Here is a 25,428-nt window from a genome sequence, read left to right as displayed (position 1 = left end):
AAAACGAGAAATGGAGATTGTACAAAAGAAAATGGATTTATTTTTAACGAATGAAATTCCCAGGGTCGGGTCCAAGAAAAGTAGTTGTGGAAACTCGAGTGAAAGATACAATAAATATACTAGGTGTCCCACATATATCGTATTACACGTTAATGGGAGATTTCAAAGGTTGTTTGGAGACGATTCTTCCTCAGGGAAAATGTCGAGAAGGGTCATCATTTTTTTTAATATTCCCAATTTTTGAAATCATATATCTTTGCACCTTATATTAAAATTCTATTAAAGTAAATTCTACATGAAATTAATAAAAAAAATGTGACTTTATTAATAATTTATTTCCACAAGGCTTAGTTTGCGAAAAACCCCTTACTTTCAATCGTTTATAACTCGAAAATTATTGAAGCCTGAACATTTTCACTGAGAAAAAATTGTTTACAAATCTCCTCAAGAATCTCCCATTAATGTGTGACACGTTAAGTTTGGTACACTCTGTATAATATATCATTATTTCTTTGTTTCCTCCACCCTTCCCGGAAGCATTTGGACATTCCAGGTCTACGGTTGTCCACGATGTAGTAAGTCTTGTGTTCTCTACAAAACGGAATTGGTGCATTAGAATATTATTCGATGTGTTAAGATTAAAACTGCAAGTTGTTTCTATATTGTACGTGTGTTTGTTATATATATTTTTTTCGTATATATAATGGTTACGATAAAGGATTTGTCTCCCGAGATTATAGCTGCAATAAATAAAATAAAAAATTTGTTCAGGTTTTATAAGTTGATCAAAATTTATAAGTTGTATAAAAATTAATTTCTTATAAATCAACTTTTTTATTATATAACAATAATTTTAAGAATACATTCTTGTAATACTAAGAATGTTTTTTTGTTATATATTATAGATAACTGCGTGCAGTTATAAAAATAATAAAATAATTGTTAATGAGGTAATTTTTAGTATAAGAATAATTCAAAGACAAACGCGGAAACTCAGAAAGTAATTATTTTATACGAAAAGAGTATACATTTTATTTGGAAGAGAAATATTAGTCAAACGCGTTAAATATTCTACATTATTATCAATTAAATTTATAAAAATATTGTTGTGCAGATTATTGAGTTACAACATTCATTTACTAATTGCATTTATATAATTAGCATTATTTGTTGATTATTTATTACATTTTCATATATTTCCTTTCTAATTTAAGTGAATATATTTTAATTTTTTTGTGTATTGGTTGCCCATGCTTAAGCATCTAAAAACTACTAAAGTATCGAACTACCGATTGCAATTGAGAACAGAAATAACTTTATTAGTAGAAACATTTCTAAAATTAAGAAATCATTTAATTCATTTAGGAAGGAAAGATCAGTATGCTAGCAGATTTGAGAATGTAAAAATTAATTTACAAAAGTGTGAATTTTAAATGTAATTTCTGAATAAATACTGTAGGTCAATAATCGATTTGTTAATAATTTTTAAAGGAGAACTCACTAAAACAATTTTTTTTTTATATATGTACTTGATATTGAAAGATATGTATTAAAATAATATATTTATTTGTATATAAGAAAATTATGATACTTAAAAGTAATATGCTGTAGTAACAAAATACAATACAAATTTTTTTATTATATTTAGTACTTTTTACAACATTGCATCGAACATAAAATATCAGTGTGTCGCAAAAAAACACTGTATTAGACAAATTAAAATATATAGTCTGTGTATATGTTTTTGTAAATATGTATATATTGTAAAGGAGTATTTAGCGCAAACGTTTTGCATTTTTTACAGACCCTATTAACATTTTAGAATTTCCAGAATCCAAGAATCATTGAACATAGACAGTTTCTTCAACTTGATTTGAATATATAATATGGAATGATGAGTTTAAATTTTTTATTATGATTTTTGATCATTTTTAAAAGTATTTTGTGTTTTAAATTTTAGATGGCCTACTGCAGTAGTACTTTGTAAAGAAAGAATGGGCATTGAATTTGATGACGTAAATATAGAAGACAATATCGTGCAAGTATTAAAGTATTTGAAAGATAATTATCTTCAGCATCCGATTTTGTCTATACAACCTCAACAATTCTCGATTTGGAGAATTGAGTATATTGATAAGAATTATTGGAGTGAAATGCACGCAAAGTCAATTAAGTATGCATTCGACAAAATTATTGTAAGCTTTGATTTCTATGAATCATGGACGGAATCGAATCAGATAAAAACGGAATCGTTTTATCGACCACTGGTACGTCAATTTTTATACATATCATGTTTTTTATTATCTATAATGAATTCGAATTTTTTAAAACTATCATAATTATAATAGTAATTCTCTATTATAATCCTATTTATTATATTTTTACACTTATTGTTCTTCGACAGACTGGAAAAGATATATTACGTTATAGACAAATGTTGTAATTGACAATACATATTTGCGTTGCAAATAGATTGGGTTTACATGTTGTAACATCAACACACGATAAATACGTTCTTTTTCCAGAATGAGCACATTTGGTTTGACAATCCAGGTAAATATATAATTATATCTTTAAAATTGTTTTTATTTATATTGTCTCGTGTTCGTATTATATGCATAAAATGTTTCACGTCAATACTCAAAAGTATTATAATCTATTATTATATATATTTATTAAAAATTATATTATATAGTATAATAAAAATTTACGTGAATCGACTAGCGTTACACTGGGACAAACTAAATATTTGAGAAAAACCATAAACTTATATATATATATATATATATATATATATATATATATAGATATGGTTATATATATATAATATATATATATATATATATATATATATATAAATTTATATATATATATATATATATAAATTTATATATATATTAATTGATATGTCCATGTTTCAAATATAATATGATGATAAAATTTACATTTTTGTAAAAAGTAAAAGCTTATAAATATATTTAAAAGTAATTATTTTTATTATAAAACTTAAATTATACAACCGATCGTACTTCCAAAAAAAGATGACAAAATATTATTAATATAATATTGAATTATAGTAATATGGCTTCTTTCTAAAGCAACAATTTTATACTATATGAATTTATATTTATTAGATTATTAATTTATTAATAATTTAAATTATTAATTTTAGATTAATTTCTTGTTTACGACTTTACGACAATGACAAACGCGCGTGTGATAATGTAGTACGAAAGCTAAGGGGTAACACCAATCTAGGATTTTGAAAAAATCAATTTTTTTTTTTTTGCTTTAAACAATGCTTTAACATCATAAAAATAACATGCACTTGGTTTTATAGTAAAAAAAATTTTTTAAAAGCCTCTACCAACGATTTTTCCGCAGCGCCTCGGAGCGCCGCTTGAGCCTTAACGCGGCGCGTTCGGATTCATCGCTTTTGTCATCCTGTTTTACCTTTCAGGATAATAAGTGGCCCTGTTATTTATAGTGCAGAAGATGCTTGAGTTACTCAAAAGATCACCAGGGTACGCTACTGCCAAAATAAACTTGTATTTCAGTACAGCTGGCAATGTGACGCCAAGCACACGCACATTTTTGATTTTTTCATTGCTTTCTCTGTTTTCTATACATACATTTAGTTGTTTCTGAGTGCTTAACAAGATGAGTAATAAAAGAAAAATATATAAGGAGAAGAAAGGCTCAATGGGGAGTGCTAACGATTCGAAGAGACCGAGAATTTCAAAGCGGCGACCGTTGAACCGTTACGAATTGGAGATGCCGGATCTCGAGAAGGCTGGCACATCGGCTCGCAAATTATCAGAAATAGATCTTGAAGAATTTGAAGTAGAAGAAGGATTTGGATACCGAATTTTAAACTTTTTAGCCGTTTTCTCCGCTATATCGCAAGCTGTTGTCTGTAAAAAATGCAAATCTGAAGTGACATTCACCGAATCTGCAAAGCGTGGCTTGGGTTTTAAAATTGTGATTTCGAGTCAAAAATGTGACAAAATTTATATTCCTAGTTCTCCATTTATTGAAAAAGGATACGAGATTAATCGTCGAATTGTACTTGCTATGCGGCTACTCGGAGTAGGACTAAATGGAATAATGAAATTTTGCGCGTTTATGGATCTCCCGCGACCAATTTTTCAATCATTCTACGACAGAGTCGTTAAAAGAATCGCTATTGGAGCAGAGGCGGTTTGTCAGCTCAGTATGAAAACTGCAGCTCAGGAAGAGAAGAAAAAAAGTGATGAGAAAGAGAATACAGATGGTATTACTGTATCTGGTGATGGTTTGTGGAGAAAGCGGGGTTTTTCGTCACTTTTCGGATTCGTATCGCTTATTGGATGGCTTAGCGGCAAAGTGGTTGATGTTGTTATAAAATCAAAATATTGTAAATCTTGTGAATTTTGGGAGAAACAAGAAGACACTGAGAAGTACAAGGAATGGATCGAAACGCATGAAAACGAATGCCAAGCTAACCACGAGGGCTCCGCCGGAAAGATGGAGGTGGACGCCGTCATAGAAATGTTCCAGCGCTCAAATTCTTTGCACAATTTAAAATATGCAAATTACGTGGGGGACGGAGATTCTAAAACTTTTAAAGGTATCATGGATTCAGAGCCTTATGCTGATTTCACAGTTATGAAGAAAGAGTGCATCGACCACGTACAAAAGCGAATGGGTACTCGCCTTCGCAATTTAAAAAAAAATACAAAAGGACTCGGAGGAAAAGGCAAGTTGACAGGTAAATTGATCGACGAGTTGTCAATTTATTATGGATTAGCTATACGCCGCAATCATGATTCCGTAGAAAAAATGCGGAATGAAATTTATGCGACGCTATTCCATAAAATATCAACCGACGAAAAACCGCAGCACGAGAAATGCCCGTCCGGAGAAAATTCGTGGTGTTCATGGCAAAAAGCACAGGCCATTGGTAATGTCGATTACAAGCATAAACCACCTCTCTCGACTTCAGTTTTTGAAGCAATTCTACCAATTTATAAAGAATTAAGCAACGACGATCTGCTTACTCGTTGCATCGGCGGCTATACTCAAAATAGCAACGAGAGTTTCAATTCGACAGTTTGGTCAATGGCTCCGAAATCGACCTCCAGTGGCAAGCATGTGCTTGATACTGCCATATATATCGCTGTAGGTATATATAATGATGGCCTATCAAGTGTTATGAGGCTCATGCAAAATTTAGGCATGAAAATTGGGACGAATTGCTACAATTTCTGCGTCGAAACGGACGAGCGCCGCATCAAGTATTCGGAGCGATCGCTGACTAATGCTGCAAAAGAGGCCCGATTGCTTTTAAAATCATCCAGGAAGGAAGAAGAAGAGGCGAGTATTAATCTGGATGGCCAAATGTATGGTGCAGGCATCGCTGATTAAAGGTAAACATAAATTTCAAGCATTTTAAGTGCTCGTGAAACTTTAAACGCGTTTTTCTCGAAACCACTTTTTTCAATCTTAGCGAACACATTACTTCAACACGGTTGCATGGATCAGTTTGAAAATTTGACAGTAGCTTCACAATTACATCCTTTATAGAAGTACGTAGGGGTTTTTCGATTCGATGTAAACTTTTTATTTTATAAACAATTTACTGCTTATTTTTTGGCATAAAATTGAATTTTTTTTTCAAAAGTGCACCGTTTCTGCAAAATTTGATAAAATAAAAAATCCCTACGTACTTCTATAGGCAATAGTATGTAGATTTAAAATTTTTTTGGTTTTTTATTCTAGGTCTTATAGTTCACGAGAAATTGGTTCGCTAATGGAAGCGTTTTTTAAAAACGTCATTTTGAAGATTGTCTCTCTCGTCGCCATTTTGTATAAAAAAAATAATAAAAAAATTTTTTTCTATACTTAAATATATGCTCAATAAACCTTCTCAAGAAAAATTCCCATTCCTTTTATTATATTCTCAAAAAAAATTGTCAAAGTTAGGTCTTTTTTTCGACCGCTAGAGTGGTGTTACCCCTTTGAGTAATTAAATATAATTTTATTAATTAAATATTATTTTAATATCAAATCTGGCGAAAAACCTTAATGTAAATATATATTAATAACTTATTATCATTTTTACGGAAGCAGTTCTTGCTTTCAAATTTCAAATAGTTTTTAAAATGGCAAAGTTATACCTTACGCGACTTTTTAATATTCCGTATTTCCACCCCCGTTGGAGTAAAAACGAAACGAAAAGCGGTACAAACGGGTACAAACGATTACGAAGCAGTATCTGCTTTCAGATTTCGAATATCTTTAAAAATGGCAAAATTACCCCTTACGCGAATTTTTAATATTCTGTATTTCCACCCTCATTGGGGTAAAAACGAAATAAAAAAAGTGGTACAAACAGGTACAAACGATTCTTTATCGAATAGCTTTAATAAAATTAAAATATTTTAAAGTTAAATGCTGACCATTTTTTATCCCTCTAATATTATTTAACCCTTTGAGGTATAAACGAAATTAAAGACAGCCGATACAAACGGGTACAAATAAATCTTAATCAAATGCGTATTTCAAAAATCTTTTTGCTTAAAGTCGGTGCCAAATTCACACAGGTAATCGTGATTAATGGTTTTCGGTCTTCTACTGTCCATAGAGTGCAATGAACTTCGTGCATTCTATCAACGAAAGTGGTGCATAAAATATCAACCAATTTGTTAAAACCGACTAAAACAGTTTTTTGTTTTGCTATATTTTCTTTGCAATAATAATGGCTACAATAATGGATTTGCCTATCAAGATGCTTTTGATAATTCTGGAAAACGAGAATGTTACTATCAAAAACATTGGAAATTTTAGTTCCATTTTAGTTTAGAAGAAAAAATATGCTCAGAGGTAAATTTTAGATGAATATGCAGCAACCTTCAATAATTTTGAATCATATTGTATTCATCTATAATGTCGTAAAGATTTTAGTTGAAATTATTATTAAACAGTTCTTATCAAATTACGTTAAATAAATATAACAAAATTTTCTGACTTTATATACATTTAAGAATTATTTATTAATTACACGCGACAAATTAATATACATGTAATATATCTCTCTCTCCTCCATTCTCTCTTATTAATTATAATTATATTTAATCAATAACTACATTTAATCTAAATTAAGTAATATAAAAAAGTGTTAATTTTATTAACTTTTCAGACGATGTATTCATCAGGTGAACCAGTTTGCAAAATAAGGCCGCCTAATAGTATGGATAATGGAAGATGATGCATTTAAATTGTTAAGATGTTTAAAATAAATTGTATTATAAATGTTAAAAAATTATTTATAAATATGCACGCACGCACACACACACACACACACATACACACTTTTATATTATTTATTTGATCGATGTCAATCGAAAAATGAAACATTAGTCGAAAGTCTCGTGTAATATTGCTTCATCTATTTCATGATGTGGAACGTGGATTAATGTTTTCAATGTGTGCTATTAATATATATAATTAAAATTGCATATATTGTTTTATTAAGTTTTGTTAAATTATGTTTTGTTTTATTTCAATATAAACGGAAAGAAAGCCAGCAATAAGATGAACAGAAAAATTGTAAATAAGAGCATGATGTCAAGCTGTGAAATATAATATGTCGATCATCAATAAAAACACATTACGCTTATATTATTCTGTAATTTTGAAATAATAATTGTCTGAGCTAATAAACAATGTATTTCCCTGATGTAGCCTTGTAATTTTGTTGTTTCTTTACAATAAGATGATTTAATAATTTCGCTAAGTTTCGATCACTTATTTTCATGTCACAGTTTAGTTTCTTCTTTATGTAAAGAACTGTGTAAAATTTATCTAAAATTATCAAACTTTCTTTAATATGCTGAAGGATTTATAGAATAACTTACATATAAGAACTTTATAACATTTTTATTATTTAATTAATACTTTGATATTTGATTATTGCGAAAGCTATTTAGATAGCGCTACTTATTGTTAGACTAAATTTTTTTTATTACAAATTATGTGATAAATTGGAAATTGGAGAATAAACGAAAATTGATTATAATATTGCTGTTATTGTCGTAATTGCTTAATTTAGGAAGAAAAAATTTTTTTTAATTTTGCCAAATATAAAGTAAGAAAAATATACAATTTATTCAATTTTTTAGTTTTATTTTTATTTAGTAAATATATATTTTACATTCTGTGTAATAACAATAATAATGATCTTATAAAAATTAAATATTGTTAATATAAAACATATTTTAAATGCTCCCTATATTTACGTTCGATATAATATTTTGAATTATATGTACGGTGCACACATTTGAATTAATATATTTTTTATTAATATTTTTTAATAATTATTATTAAATAATATTAAATGATTATTATTTAATAATTATTATTATTAATATTTTATAATTTCCGTTACTCATCTTTTTTTCGATTATATATGATTAGCACTCTCCTATATCTGAGAAATATGCTATCAATTTAATGTAACATCTATAATTCCGAGTTTTTCCCCCGGCTGAGTTTGTACTTCTTCCTATAATAATATTCCTCGACAGACGACATCTTCTAGTATTTTCTAGTAAAAAACTATTGGCAACAACTAGGAACTTTTATAAGAAACATGAAACATCAGTAAACTGTTGCACGTTGTCTAGTGAGGACGCCTTTCTGTTTTCAGTAACAAAAGTTGCCGTTTGTTGCGTGTTTCCATTCGAAGCGGTAAAAATAAAAGAAAAATGAGCAACAAATCACAAAGAAGCAAATTCCTTTTACTAAAAGAAAAGTGATATTTCTTCTTCTTCTTCTTCTAGTTTAGCTGGAGCTATAAAAGCTCATACACCATTTGTAAATGTGGTATTTTTGGAAAAGCCATAGATATAGGAATATAGAGATGGAGCATAAACTATATAATATCTACTTGGATAAGGTAGGGGTAGGATTCCCTTTCTCAGTCAATTTCCCCCGCAATGGAAAACTCCATCCCTGGTATATAAAGAAAGAAGCACGTGGTGCTACTTACTTAAGCTTTCTAATTCAACTGAGTTAGTCAGTAGAATATCGTTTTATTAAAAATGATGTCTACAATAATAAATTTGCCTTTTGAAATAATTTATACAATTTTGCAATACGAGAGTATTAGTATCCAGGACATCGTAAATTTTCGATCTACATGCAAACAATTTCGATGTGCAATCGACTGCATCACTCTCTGGCCGATAAAGTTTAAACAAAGGTAAGACTTTTATTGTTATTTTATTTGATTAACACGTCGTATAAAAAAGAATTTCTATTTAAGCAAAACTATATTCTGAACAAATTGCTTCGGCGTTATTGTCAGCATCATGCAAGTTTGACATCCCCACGACACCCAGGCAATACAACGTCTAAAATTAGCGTATAAGAAATCTTAAAGACATTAAGATGTCTTTAGACATGATTTTATAATTAAACATTTAAACGTTATTATTATTTTATAATGTCTTCAAGAAGTTTATAAGATATCTTCAAAACTTCACGTTGTATTGTGTGGACACTATAATCTTATATTCAAAAGAATTGGAAAGATACGTATCAGCTGATATATAAATAGCGTAATATTCATATAAAATTGAATGGATGTTTATTGTTAGCGATCATGCCGAATTTTTGAAAATTGCAATTAGCAGAACATGACGATTCGAGTGAATGATCTTTACCACGTGTCACTGGTTAACTATTTTGAATTGAGATTTATTTACTTTTTAATATCCGCGTTTGATTCTTATATTTGTCGTTTAAATTTAAAATATATTTATCACACGAGAGCTTTATTAAAATTTTAGTAATTATAAAATTTAATTGCGCGCGCGTGTGTGTGTGCGTTCTGAGAACAAGTTAAAACCAGAATGTGTGTGTGTTAATAAAAAAAACTATAATCTTTAAAAATTATTACTATTATTGTTATAATTAATTATAGGTTTTTCACATATATTTTCTCATTCACATTTATAACATTTTAAGAAAAAGGGAGAGGATTATCTTCAATTTATTAATTAATTATTTATTTATTAATATATTTATTCCATTTTAATTATAATAATATGCGGTGTTATACAATATTTTTGATGCTTTTCGAAAATTGGTTATAAAATATTTTCGGTTTTATATAATTTTAGATGGCCTCATGCAAATGTGAATTATAATATGATCACTAAAAAGGACATTAATATTAATAAAAATAACCTTGATATGAATAATGATAATAATATTAATGATTACTTTACTTTGAAAGACGTACAAAAAGGTATAGAATTTTCAAGAAATATTAGGCAATATGTGTCTTCTATGTCTGAGAAATACTACTATTGTAATGACCGATATGAAAACCAAAATATTTTTATAGAAGATCTTGATCATTTGATCTATTTGGATATGAAAAATCAGTATATGAATTTTTTCTTTTTGGCTGATGAGCTTATTAGACTCATATATAAACAAGATTTATGGTATGCCTAAATATATATTTCAAAATAACATTGGTATATTATTAAATTAATTATTTGATATATTATTGAATACATTAATCGCATAATAAATTTTTTTTCAGGCAATCCAATTTGACAGAAAGATATTACAGTATACAATTATTTCAATACTTGAATCGAAATATGTTAAAATCAAGATTGCGAAATTTTATGAGACAACACAAACAATTGCAACGTTTAGAAGATATCATTGTTATAATATTAGAATGGTATCATCCAGAGAAATTTTTTTTCTTGCATACAGATCAATTTATAGACAATATCGTGCAAGAAGTATTAAAGGTCCTGAAAAATGTAAATCCTACGCATCCAATATTTTTGTTATCATCTAACCAATTTTTTTTTTGGAAAAATAATAATATTGATAGGAATTATTGGAACGAAAATGAAGCGAAATTGATTAAGAATATATTAAATAACATTATATTAAATTTTAATTCCAATAAATTATATTATCTATGGATTAAATTAAATGAAATAGATATGTTTGATTTGTACTGCTACAAAGTATGTTATTTTTTATTATCTACTATAAATATAATTATACAAAGCTATCACATAAATATTATATATATATATATATAATTAAATAAAAGCGTAGATATTTGAGAATCGCCAGACAGAATTTAAAAGAGGTAAAAATCTTCTCTCGACCGTACTGGCAAATATTATTTATTCAATCACAACGTTTCGACCCTTCTTTGAGTCCTTATCAAGTGATTTGTTAAATTAAAAATTATAATTATAATTTTATTTTTAATTTTACAAATTACTTGATAAGGACTCAAAGAAGGGTCGAAACGTTGTGATTGAATAAATAATATTTGCCAGTACGGTCGAGAGAAGATTTTTACCTTTATATATATATATATATATATATTATTCTTTATTATATTAAGATTATAATTATGTTTATTATATATTAATACTTATTGCATAATAATTACAGATTGAAGATAGAGAGCGAGATTATAAACGCATGATTTCGATGATAATATATACGTGTGTAGCGAGAAGATTAGGCTTATATTTTGAAATATCAACACACTATTCGTTATTTTCTTTTGAAGATATTCATTTAACTTGGAAAGATATAGGTACAAGGTAATTTAAGTAGTACAAAAAATTTAAACTTAACTTGATGTAAAAGGTTTGAATTTTTAATTTATTAATATTTATATTACCAATTACATAGTTTATATAAATATTGACATATTAATATAATAGGTTATTTATTAAGATTAAAATTTATAATAGGTTTATATTAATTATAATAAATTATTAATTATAATAATAAGTTTTTATTACGTTATAATAGATTATCATTAAAAATATTAGTATTAAAACAATATATACATACACATAACCATGTTTATTTATTATTTATTATACAGTGAGGACTATATAGAAAATAAAGAATGTTTCATCATTAAGTGCAAGCACGATGAAATTAACCTGGATATTATTGATCAAGATTTAGAAATTCAAGATCTAGAAGAGATTCATTCAACATTAATTATAGAAAAATGTCAGATAATGTCTAATCCGAGGGGATTATCTTTAGAAATAGTAAGTAATTATAAATCTGCTTAATTTTACTTTTTTCTGCGATCTGGAAAAAAGAGCAGTTTCCTATAGTCTTTTGTATGTTGAATCCAAACCTGCAAGACATAAAATGACTTATCGCGTCAGGTTTTCAGCACAATCTTTCTCGGAGATTTGAAATAAAAATTTTAAGTTGAAATTCAAAACTCAAAAATGATGAAAAATGAATTTTTCGGGAGTTTTAACTTCATTTTTCTCAAAAACTTGACGTGATCGATCATTTTAGCTTGCGGATTCAGCACATAAAACTATAAAAGACTGTAGAAAACTGCTCTTCCTTTCTAGACCGTAAAAATTATACGTTTATATTATATACAATTTTATAAGTAAAATTTTACGAAAGAGAAAGATGTAAAACTACATATTATAGCTACTTTAATATTTCAATAATTTAAAAAATTGGAATAATTGCGGATAATTTTGTGCTTGATTTATTATTAATTTTTTTTATAAAGATAATTGAAGCGTTAATAAGAATTCTGGGTTATTATTCTTTGTGGCCGATGGAAGGATCTTCAGACTTTTGTGGTATATCATCATCAATAAGAAATTATGATGTGGTAAGACAATTGCATCTATTTATTATACATATTACCTATTAAAGACAGTTTATTATTACATGCAGCAAATTAATATATAATTATACATATATTATATTAATTATGTTAGCAATATATATAAGCATGATCTCGAAATCTCTATAGTATATTTTAGTTTCATTTTGGTTTTATACGTTGGTAATGCGTTATGTTCTATAGACACTTTTTCTTCTAGCAAACGAATTCGATTATTCTTTTTTTGTTCTCTTGTGTTGTATGTACACATGTTTTCGTGTGTGTAAGATATAATTATCTTAATTATCTTTATAATAATAGAGTATTTGAGTTTTTCTCTTGTGCATATTAACAACAAATTATATGCTATAATAATATATTTAATTGTAATTATAATATATATATTAATATATATTATAATTACATATATTTATATAACGATAAAACCAATGAAGCCACCAGTGATGAGCAAAACCACACAAATTTATTGAAATTTTGACCTAACTGGCCAGTACAATTTAATTAGAAACACTACGTTTCGACCCTTAGGTACGGGTCCTTTTCAAGTGTAACTGCACAATAAAAATATACAATGATTAAGATATGAAACAATAATTTACAAAGTTGTTAACGAAGAAATTTAAAATAATATAAAAATAATGTAATGTACCTTTCAAGATGTTAATTCGACAGCAGTAAAATTACTAATGTTAAACCGGAGACAAGTAAATCAATTTAAGTCAAACGTTAAAAATACACTAATTATCAAAGTTCGACAATACAACGAAAAAAACCAGTTAGGTCGAAATTTCAATACATATATTTATGTTAATTATAATTAATTACAATTTTAATATATTAGAAATATATTTTAATATATATTAGAATTAATATATTAATAATATTATATATATATATATATATAAATAATATTAATTTTAAATTTAATTAAAATAAGAAAGACGTCTATTATATATTTCTTAAGTCAATAGGATGTCCAAAGGATGTAATGTGCAAAAGATCGCCTAAAATAAAATATGCAATTGGATTGATAGTTAGACATAAACATCTACGTGTAAATAACGGATTAAGACATAGCAGTTTAGTTGGTGTCATAATTGGATGGCATCACAAATACCAAATGGAACGCTTTCGATTTCCTGGTGTAAATTGTATTCCGTATTATATTAAAGACGAATATATAAAGAAACGTGGCATCCGGGATTGGAATTCGCAACCATACTACATTTTGTTAGTTGATAATGATCTCTGTTATATACCGCAATGTACGAGTTTTATTATAAGTTTTATTTGTATATTTTGTAATATTTTTATTTATATTATTTAAATTACATAGCGTGTGTGATATATTTTCTAATTTATTTTTTACTTTTATTTTTTAGGCACTATAACATCGATATGCTCGGAATGGATCAATAATGCAGAGATTGGAAGATATTTCTGTAAATTCGAAGGTACTCATTATGTGTCAAATGAAATGCTAAGTAAACATTATCCAGAAGATGCCGCATTTATTCACAAAATTAAAAAACAAAGCTTACTCTATAAGAAAATAAAATTATCGAGTGACCCAGCTGCATAAAAAATAGATTCTGCAGCTAAAGCCTTAGAGATTCTGAACTATAAACGAAATGAAAATGATGTGGAAGGTTGATGTCGATTTTACAAAGTCTGTGTAGCGAAGAAAGATCGGACAAGAAAGGGAAAATCTCTTTTACAAGTTTATAATGCAGGTTCTTCGTTCGAGAGGATTCAAATGGATATACTTGATTCTTTTCCGACTATTATAATAATCTACTACTATAACTATTATAATATATTAAAAATTTAACAAGGTTCTGTAATATAAATATAAATTTTCTCTCGCATTTATTTCCTTAAGGGGGAAACAGGGGATGTATGGAATTAAATCTCTTGTAGAGATTATTCCAATTTTAAATCTTGGCCGTGTCCAAGTAAAATTTAGTGCCTTGTGCACAGGTTTTTAATCCTAACGAAAAAATTTAGTTTCGTTGGGATAACGCACTGTCATCCGCGATTTGGCTCTTATTGCCTGTTTGACAATGTATTGTATATTTATATTATAATATCGTTATTATAATAGCTATATATAGTTAGAGATCGATATTTATTAGTTGTCATCGATTGTTGTACCAAACGGATTGAGGCTTTTTCATTATATCTATAATACACAATAAGAGAATGATTTTATCATTTTGTTGAGATGTAAGGTCTATTCTCTTAAAAAAATAGACACACTGATATTCTCATCACTATTATACACACAACACACACACACATTACATAAACTTTCTTTGTAATTATTAACATTCGTACATACATTTTACACATATAAATAAATATCAAAAATTATATATATATAGGTATATATAAGGTAATGTTTATTTAAGGGAGAGAAAAAAGATAGTATGATGGGGCGAAGTATTTTGTGATAAATTGGCTGTGTTAGATTAGTAAGTAAAAAAAATAAAAATAAAAAATAGTTTTGTATATATTAGGTAAGGAAGTAGTGATAAATAAAGAGAAATTAGCATATATACAGCAAGTATGAAGGGAGTGTGTGGGTACATACAGTAACGTAATGACTACACATATATGTATAATATTTCTTATTAAAAAAATCGATCGAAAATATTGGGAACCGATAGGTTTGTAAAAAATGTTATCATTTCCTATCGTAATTTCCTATTGTTTTACTTTATATTTCGAAAGAAATGTTATCATTACTCTTCGAAAGAAATGTTAGTCGTTATTAATTGAGCGAGCTTTACTGTCTTCTACTTTCCTATTTCTTTATTATTTAAAACAATACCATTGTTGTTTCTTGTTTCTTCTTTAATTGTAATACCACCAGCGATTATACGTTGCTTTTGAAAGCTTTGTAACACAAATTTCTTTAATAACATTTTTGTCAGTCATAGTTATTTACAATTGTTACTAGCGAACCAAATTTTACATGGCAACTTTTAATTAAAATTTAATTTTAAATAAATATTTAAATGGGCAAAGATTTTAATTACTTTTATGCAAAAAAAACAGCAACGCTAAAATAATATCAATAAAAAAATTTAACTAGACTTTACAAATGTCATAGAATATTCACCATTCTATCCTGACCCGAAGAATGCAAAGGAAAAATAGATATTTTGTGTTTTCTCTGAATACGTTGTGTTTGCTCTAAAACTCCCTATACGGATGCTTAGAATAAATCTTATTGGTGAAATTTGCTTCTCCAATTTATTTGGCAGCCAATGAGAGTAGACGTGCGTAGATGAAATATTACTGTTTTCTCTTTTTTATTAACAGAATAAATAATATTTTAATCGCTTTAAATCTTTCTTGATTAATATAATGAAAAATTAATGAACGAAAGATGATATCGAATAACTGATTCAAGTTGGTAAAATGCATATTCTCTCTCCATTTTTTTGCCATTTTCTGATTGGTATAGTAATCGGAGATACACAAGTTTAGAATGAGAGAAAAAGAAATATATATTTTCTTATCTTTTCTTCTTTTTTTTTGTATTCAGTTAAGCATTGTGCTCAGTTGACGACGTCACACGTGGTGCAGTAGATCTCGTGCACTTTATCAAACGGCTTAAGCAACAGATTTGTTAATTATAATTAAAACTGTGAGTTTTTTTTTTATTTTTTTTCCGCGAGACATATATGGCTACGATATTGGATTTGCCTTGTGAGATAATTTTGACAATTCTGGAATATAAGGATATTAGTCCCATAGACATTTGCAATTTTAGATACACGTGCAAGAAATTTCAGTCCTTAATCGATAATAACATTTTTATAAAAAAGAAAAGGTAAGTTTTGTATCTATTACTTTTGTATTTATTTTACTTGATTGACTCATAAGAAGAAACTTCTCAAATACCTGGCCTAAAATTAATTCAAAAGATTAAATGATTATCATTTTAAAAATTCGAAGTGATCACTTGGCATTTTGAAAATTTCGAACTATAAATTTAATTCGAGAAAGTTTAAAATTTTCATTTATACTTAATATGTTCAAAATTCGGAAAATTTATAAAGATATTAAGTCGATTTTAACATTGCTTATTTAATTTCTCTAAATTTTTGCGTAAATTAAAAGAATTTATACTGACACTTAGCTGATAGAAGATGATAGGAAGATTGCTAATTTAATTTTTTTGAAAACTTTAATGTTCTATAAAAAATATAAAAATAATTTATTTGTCATTCAATATTCCACCTCGATTATAATAACGCATAAAATCAATTGTATATTAGATATTATTTTCATAAAAGAGGTATATGTTTAATATAAATCACCTTCTATATACAAGTATAAAGAACCTGTATAAAGATTATAAACATTTACTAAATACACTTTCCACAGCATTTTTAAATATAGAATGCATTATGCTTATATTTAAATAATAAATTTTCAATCTAATATAAATTTTAAAAATAAAATTTAATTACTCTCACAACATAAAATTAAAGAAGATAGGAAAAGAGAAAGAGAGAGTAAGAAAAAGATAGAGAGAAAGAGAGAGAAGGGAGAGGGGCAGAATTTTCTCTAATGTGATTTAAAATATGTAATATGTGGCGTTGTACAACTTTTTGGTAAAATTCTCAAAAATTAGTTTAATTATTTTCTGTTTTTATTTTAGATTGATTGAATGTTTTTATTGTAAGTCATCCTACTTGATGAATACGGAAATATATCATAATTTGTTCTGCATAGGAATGCAAAAGGTAAAAGTAATGCATTTCTATGAAATTATATTGTATGTCTATAAAATATTATTGTTATAATAACAATATATGTGAATACAAAAACATTTTGACAAATATTGACAAATAAGAATCAGTTTACACTTAAAATTTTTAATTATTCTATTGACTACAATTATTACAAAATTTTTTACATTTTAAATAACTGTAAGAAAACAGATTTTAATTTATATAAATTTTAGTGCGAAAAAAAACAACAAGATTAAGAAAATATTAACAGAAAAAATTAACTAGGTTCTTAAAATCTTAGCATTGAGCCTAAAACAGCGTTAGTTCTGAACATAGATAATTTATAATATAAATAACTCCACAAAGTCTGAAGAATGCCTAGAGAAAATAGATGTTTTGTGTTTTCCTTTAAAAAGGTAAGGATAACCAAAATCCAATGTAAGTTCGAAGAGAGTCCTACAGAGGACACTGGAAACATGAATGAGAAATAGTAAAGTTACATCAATAATCTTAAGAAATAGCATATTCTAGGGTTCAGTCGACAACTCAGCGTGGTGCAGTAAACTTCGTGCGTTTTATCAAACGCCATAAGCAGTAGATTTGTTAATTGCGACTCAAACTGCAAATACTTCTAAAAGGTATATTTGACTTAAATATATATATACATATATTAAATTAATAAAATAGTAATTTAGTTCAAAAAATTTTTAATCTAGTTAATATATTTTTTTAGTGTATATTTTTTCCGCAATGACTACAATAATGAATTTGCCTGAGGAAATAATTTTGATAATTTTGAAGAACAAAAATATTAGCGCCATAGACGCTACAAATTTTAGCCTCACGTGCAGTCAATTTCAGCGCATAATTATTGGTAGCGAGCTTATAGAGAAGAAGAAAGAGGAGGAGAGGTAAGTTTTTTATCTGTAAACTTTTGTGTTTATTTTACTTGATGGGTTCATCGTATAAAAAAAAACTTCGCAAAAAACCTGTATTTAAATAATTTCATGCAAAAAATTTTATTCGAGAATAATCGCTTTCTAAAATATTTGAAATGATTTTTGGCATTTCGAAAATTTCTAAATATGATGAATTTGATTAAAATATTATTAAAATTTTTATTTACTTAGTACATTTTATTTACTTAGTAAAATTTGGAATATTTATGAAGGCATTGAGTCGTTTTAAATATTATTGCTAGTTTAGTCTCTTTAATATTGCGTAAATTGAAAACAAAAATTATAACTATAAAACTATGAGATGATAGAAAGACTATTCTAATTTAAAAGTTTTTCTAAAAACTAATAAGTTCTATAAAAAATATAAAAATAATTTATTTGTTATACATTACTTGTGCAAAACACTTGAACAATAATACAATTATTTCACGGAAAGCATTTTATAGGTTAAGAAGGATCGCTAGACTAAAGGATTCAAATTGGTTATTATTCTCGGTGGACATATTGCCAGGCATGTTTCGCAAAAAACCTGTATTTAAATAATTTCATGCAAAAAATTTTATTCGAGAATAATCGCTTTCTAAAATATTTGAAATGATTTTTGGCATTTCGAAAATTTCTAAATATGATGAATTTGATTAAAATATTATTAAAATTTTTATTTACTTAGTACATTTTATTTACTTAGTAAAATTTGGAATATTTATGAAGGCATTGAGTCGTTTTAAATATTATTGCTAGTTTAGTCTCTTTAATATTGCGTAAATTGAAAACAAAAATTATAACTATAAAACTATGAGATGATAGAAAGACTATTCTAATTTAAAAGTTTTTCTGAAAACTAATAAGTTCTATAAAAAATATAAAAATAATTTATTTGTTATACATTACTTGTGCAAAACACTTGAACAATAATAAAATTATTTCACGGAAAGCATTTTATAGGTTAAGAAGGATCGCTTTACTAAAGGCTTCAAATTGGTTATTCTCGTTGGACATATCGCCAGAAATATTACGTTTTAAAATTATTAATTCGATAAGACATTAATGTAATATAATAGCGGTTAAGATATGACTTGATAATTTATGTAACACTGAAGAAGACTACGTGCAGTCGAAACGTCTAATTCTTTTATGTAAGATTCTGTAAATTTACGGTTTGTTCGATTGGATTGATATTTTTTCGGTTTACCAATGCTTGTAGAATATATTAAATAAATTTCTGATTCTAACATTCTATTTAATGCTCGTCATGCTGGCCTCTTTTACTATATTGATGGTTTCAATAAAATTATTATTATATAAGTTGATTTTTTCAACTAAAGATCGCGTCAAACATCTCATGACGTGTATAAAAGCACAAATAGCAAACATGAAATAAGTAGCTTTAGATAAAAAGTGTGCTGAATTAAACGTTCTAGAATCTCAAAAATTGGCACTCAAAGAAATCATTGCAAGAGGAAGCAAAAAATACGTTATCATGTTGCGCCTTATAATAATAATTTCATGCGTGTACGATATTATGAATTTTTGAGGAAAAACAATATTCTTATATATAACGTGTACGATATTATGAATTTTTGAGGAAAAACAATATTCTTTCACTTTCATGCACAAAAATGAAATTATTCTCATTAATTAATGTAAAATGTGATTTTGATGAACAATTCGCGAAACTATTCGAGAAACATTTGACCTCAAAAACCTCCACTGCAACGTTACGGGATCTTGTTACTTGACAAAATAAATCTTAGAAAATCTGTAACAGTTTGTTCAAAAAATTTAACTTACGTAGGCTTAACGGATTTTGGCGATGACGGACAATAATCTACAAACATAAGCGAACAGGTAACGCACGGTCTTGTGCTAATGTTCCAGCCGCTTGCATAATATATACTCAACCGATTGTAATATTTGCTTCTAAAAATCCAGTGAAAGAAGAAGAGCTCATAAAAATTGTTATAAAAGCAATTTTTTATTTGGAATAATGTAGAGCGATGATTCATGGAGTTATTGCCGACGGTGCTGGCATAAATGCGAAAATGTGGTTGCTTTTAGGTGTCACTGAAACAATTGAAATTTGCTTTACATATTCATGTAGCAGCTCAGAATTACTTTTTGTACATATTTCTCAAAACGTCATTGAATTTCGTGAACACAGTTGTTTCTTGAGTTGCGGATGCTTGTATGTAACCTTCAATAAAAAATACATGATTTGAATAAGAACTCTTTTGAAACCTAATATGAAATTTTTTATTTAACTTACCCGTGCAATTACTTGGTTATTTGCGTCAAACTTAATCCACGTACGAAATGTCTTTTTCAGTAAAATGTTTTTCGCACACAACATGCGTCGAGCACAACTTTTATGGGAACGTACTACAGGTCCCGAATCGGAATCCGTACTAGGCTCCGGTCCCGATTTGACAGGATCCTGTCGAATCGGGATTCCATGTTAGTTACGGTTCCGATTCGGTATTATATATACCTATATATACCGACTTCTTGAAAATCAATCAAACGTCATATTGTTTAAATTAATTTTTCTTGAAAATGTGTAATTGTATTTTACGCTCTATCTTTTTATTGACAAAATATTTCTATTTAAATATTTAGTAAGTCATCTTTATATAATGATTTTTGAGCTGGAAAATAAATAATAAAATATTTTAATTAAAAGCAAATTTAAAAAATATGTACATGATTTTTTGCCCAATGTTATAACGTCATAAAAATTATAACCTTTGAATTACGCTACGCGCGATAGGCGAAATCTCGTGCCTGCGGCCGCACGAGTCCACGAGACGCATCGGTGAGGTGAGACAAAGCCAGAGCGATGGATCCTTGGTCCTTGTCTAACTCAGCTGTTCGGTTTTCAACTTTGTTCTTATTGTAGCTGAATAGTTTGGACATGAACCATATCGCGGAATCGAACCATTTACTGTGATTTTTACCGAGCGTCACGACGTAGTTTATGTCCACTTTGTCAGTGGGCGCACTAGTACACGCGGCCGCTGAATCCCGGTGGCCGCTCTCTTGTTTCTTGTCTGTTCAGAGTATCGATTCTGTAACTCAGATAACAAAATACTTCCACGGTACCGGTACGGAGAGCGTACGTCGTATTTTATGTATCAGTACGGTACCTACCACGTACGTGCGTACCGTAGGAGTACATTACCAATACACCGTATTAGTACGCGGTACGGCTACTGTAGCGCCACTGTATCACCACTGTATATTGAAATAAAATTTTATCATACGCTGTACTCTTATAATACTAGTATGGTATCAGTACGATACCAGTACAACATCAGTACAGTTCCAGTACAAAAAAGGATTTTCGTACACGCTTTCTCCTCTTCTTCCCCTTTTCTTTTTATTATTATTTTATAATTAAAAAAAACAGTAAAATCAATTTTATAATTAAAAAACAATTATTTATTTATCTCATATAAAAAATACATATAATTTTTTAAAAAGTTATAAATATATATATGCGTATTTTATGTTACAATAATGTAATAATGTATATGTATAAAAAAAAATTATATATATAATATATGTACAATACATGTTTAATAACTAATATATCAATTATAAACGCAAAGTACATTTATTTTAATTAAATTATAAATTAAACTATTACCGCTGAAACTACTTGTAACAAGAAAATCCTACACTGGAAAAAAAATTTTGTTGGATTAACAAAAATTCTGTTCGAAAATGGACGAAACGGAATTATTGGTTGAATCTACCAGAATTCCTTTTAATGCAACAAGCATCTATCAGAATTCCTTTTAATGCAACAAGCATCTACCAGAATTCCTTTTAATGCAACAAGCATCTTGTTTGTACAACAAATCAGTTTATTGGTGCAAATAAGATATTTGTTGTATTAAAAGGAATTCTGGTAGATTCAACCAGAATTCCGTTTCGTCCATTTTCGAACAGAATTTTTGTTAATCTAACAAAATTTTTTTTTCAGTGTACTCGATCTTATTTAAGTCCTATTATTATAAAAAAACCATAAAAATAACAAAACGCTCGTGTATAATTTAAAATTAATAAATCTGAAAAATAGGCCAGATAACGAGCAAAAAATTTTTTTAGATGTAGAAATAATTGAACTTCATCATACTTTTATAATACAAATAAATAAGTTTCAATTATTTCTACATCTAAAAAAATTTTTTGCTCGTTATCTGGCCTATTTTTCAGGTTTATTAATTTTTTCTATTATTATTTTGTTTTTGGGGAAAAGGCCCCATCCCCGCCTTTTCCTGTGAGGCACAACCAAAAAATTTGCCCCTCCATATCTTAAGCCTTGTGTCCACGATCCGAGAATTTGGTCCGAGTTCTCGGACCGAGAAGTTTGTAACCAATCAATTTGCAGCTTTTACAGAAAAGCGGCTATTTTATTGGCTACAAACTTCTCGGACCGAATTCTCGAATCGTGGACACAAGGCTTTACCTGAAACAGAAAACAAATAAATTAGAGGTGAGAACGGCCCCTCCCCGTCGATCCCTGTGAAGCACGTCCCAAATTTGATACTGCTTCTCCAAAGTACTTAAAAAAATATTATGTTAACCATACGTTGCTAAGTTACGAAAATCGAGCCAAATGCAACAATTCCCATCTTTCTATATTATTTAACAAATTATTTAATTATTGTATAATACCAAAAGAACGCGACAGATATTTTAATATTTAACTAACTTTGTATTTTAATATTTAACTTTTGTATTTTAATATTTGATTTTTATGTATTGAAAAAGACTGTAGTGCAGTCGAAACGTTTACGCTGTATATTGTTTCTCTAACGGAATGAGAATTTAATTATTTAATTATTAATAAATCTTTAGATCTTATTTAATTGCTTGTTTAGTTGGCCTACAATATTTACCTTTTTTTAAATTTTATAAAAAATAATATTTGTATACGCCATATTGGTAAGGTACGGTTCGTACGAACTGTATTGTACGATATGTACCGATAATATGCACTAATACAGTAGTACAGGTACAATGATGATACGCTGTACTACAATATCACGTATTGGTTTTGTACTGTTACCATACGGTTACTCCGTATGCTGCCATCTCGTGGCGGCACAGTAATAGTACAGTAGCGGTATTTTGTGCAGGAATCGCACGCTTGGTTATCTGGGAACTTTTTTTAAAGTGAAAATGTGAAAAGTGAAAAATTCTCGCCAATCACGCATTGATTTTAAAATAAAATTGATGTGCGATTGGCGGAAATTTTTCACTTTCACGTTTTCACTTTAGAAAAAGTTATAGAATCGATACCCTGATTCTATTCTTCTCTCTGATAGTATTCTAAAGTGAATGCAGATGGCGGTATTGAACGGTGTTTGTGAAACATTGCTACATTGGAACGCTCCATTCTAATTCGTTAAATCGACAACAGAGGGAGATAGCGATCCTAAATTTCGCGCTCAAACATTACGCGTACGCGTTGATTAAAGTAGTAGTATAATTTATCAAAATTCGCACAGTGCTTGTGAAATTGTGATAACATTATACTCGCTTCAATGTCGAACAATCCTCTCGATGCAGAACAACTGGATTCATGCTGGGCAACATGTATAGCTGCTCATAATAAGTAACTTCGATATGTATACACAATGACATAAATATATGGTTAAGATAATGTCTTGAATGACGAAAAGAAATGAACACGAAAGCTAGTAAGAAATTAATAAAATATATATCTTTTTATATGCTTACAATATATATTTGCAACAGCATTTAAGGTTGCAAATATACTTGTATATGCTGGCAAAAAAAAATACATATTATAAAAATATAAACTTATTTATATACAATGCATTTATATTTATAATAAAAGTGTGGCGATTCAACATTTTGTATATCGGATGTCGAATATTATAATACTTGGTGCCATATATACATATATGTATAATATGTCGCGAAAAACTTCGAATGCAAACAAAGCGCGAGATGATAAAAGAGCCGGCTATAAACGCGGCATATCGAATGCGGTTTTCGGTGCATCGGGAAACTTTATTGTTGTAATCCCGTGGCGTCGATAAACCCATTAACCGTCGTACCTCTATAATATATGCGATGGAACGTAATAAAAATCGACTAACACATCGAGACCCGTAATACGCACGCGCGTTTATGTGCGAACGCGTGAGAGAGCGAGAGAGAAAGAGCGTGCACGCGTTTCCACCGGCTCGGCGGCACCCTTTTCGGTGTCGCTAAAAGTTTAATCAAAGTCAGATTAGCCGAGCTCGGCCCCGACGCCGGGGGTGCAAGACTCGGGGATCCCCGGACCCGGTTTTATTAAACGGGACTTGATTAGGGGTTGCCAAGATCCTTTCAGAGTTTGTTTTCAACTGGTTTTCATGACGGCGCTTTCATTACGCGCGTTTCACATAATTGACGCGATCGTTCGTCCGGGGACGAGAAAACTTTGGCCACTCGCTTTCTTGGGTTTTTTTTTCATTTCTGGAGCTATATGCGTTGCACAAGAATTTTACGATTTGTTTTGAAATTTTTTCTTATTGGAAAAATCTGAAAATTGTTGAATCGATTTTTTTTTCTCTCTAGCAATAATTATGTTAGCGTGTTTTAATGCTGCTTTATTAATTGTTTCAATTATTATCAATAATCAAAATGTGATTAAAGAAATTATAAATTATTGACAAACATTTTAAGAAAACAAAAGAAATATAAATATATACGTATATATATTATAATTATAAATTATGATATATGCTACACGTTTTTAATGTTCATTAATTATTTCAATTATTCATAGATGAATGTAATTTAAAAAATTATGAATGTGTGATAGCTACTTCAAGGAAAAAAGTTTAAATATAATATTATAAAATAAGTTTGAAAATTATAATATATGTATATAATAAAAGTAGAATAAAAGTAATAAAAATTGTATATAAAAAAAATATACATAAATATTTATCTATTATGTGATAAATAATCATACACAATAAAT

At 28.2% G+C, this 25,428-nt stretch overlaps 2 protein-coding genes and 1 long non-coding RNA gene across 4 annotated transcripts; all 3 read left to right on the top strand.

The window, feature by feature from the left end:
• Positions 1-3,352: 3,352 nt before the first annotated feature.
• On the top strand, positions 3,353-5,882 carry LOC114938336 (uncharacterized). Its single transcript, XM_029312239.2, has 2 exons — positions 3,353-5,408; positions 5,761-5,882. The coding sequence occupies exon 1, from the start codon at positions 3,661-3,663 to the stop codon at positions 5,404-5,406; it is 1,746 nt and encodes a 581-aa protein (XP_029168072.2). The 5' UTR covers positions 3,353-3,660; the 3' UTR covers positions 5,407-5,408; positions 5,761-5,882.
• A 4,560-nt stretch (positions 5,883-10,442) lies between these two features.
• LOC114938494 (uncharacterized) lies at positions 10,443-14,175 on the top strand. Its single transcript, XM_085481708.1, has 7 exons — positions 10,443-10,496; positions 10,598-10,829; positions 11,485-11,639; positions 11,930-12,104; positions 12,596-12,700; positions 13,680-13,945; positions 14,098-14,175. The coding sequence occupies exons 2-7, from the start codon at positions 10,659-10,661 to the stop codon at positions 14,132-14,134; spliced, it is 909 nt and encodes a 302-aa protein (XP_085337834.1). The 5' UTR covers positions 10,443-10,496; positions 10,598-10,658; the 3' UTR covers positions 14,135-14,175.
• A 3,819-nt stretch (positions 14,176-17,994) lies between these two features.
• LOC114938413 (uncharacterized) lies at positions 17,995-20,637 on the top strand. 2 transcript variants are annotated; one of them, XR_014924521.1, is made up of 3 exons: positions 17,995-18,101; positions 18,197-18,374; positions 20,218-20,637. It is a non-coding gene; the product is annotated as an uncharacterized LOC114938413 (long non-coding RNA). The 2 variants fall into 2 exon arrangements; XR_003821072.2 differs by lacking the exon at positions 20,218-20,637 and adding an exon at positions 18,869-19,661.
• The last annotated feature ends 4,791 nt before the right edge of the window (positions 20,638-25,428 follow it).

Source organism: Nylanderia fulva, unplaced genomic scaffold, assembly GCF_048542155.1.
Source record: "Nylanderia fulva isolate GAGA-0341 unplaced genomic scaffold, ASM4854215v1 Scaffold10, whole genome shotgun sequence".
NCBI classification, from domain to species: Eukaryota; Metazoa; Arthropoda; class Insecta; order Hymenoptera; family Formicidae; genus Nylanderia; species Nylanderia fulva.
Note: the sequence above shows the minus strand (reverse complement) of the source record. Positions and strands in the feature narration are given on the sequence as shown.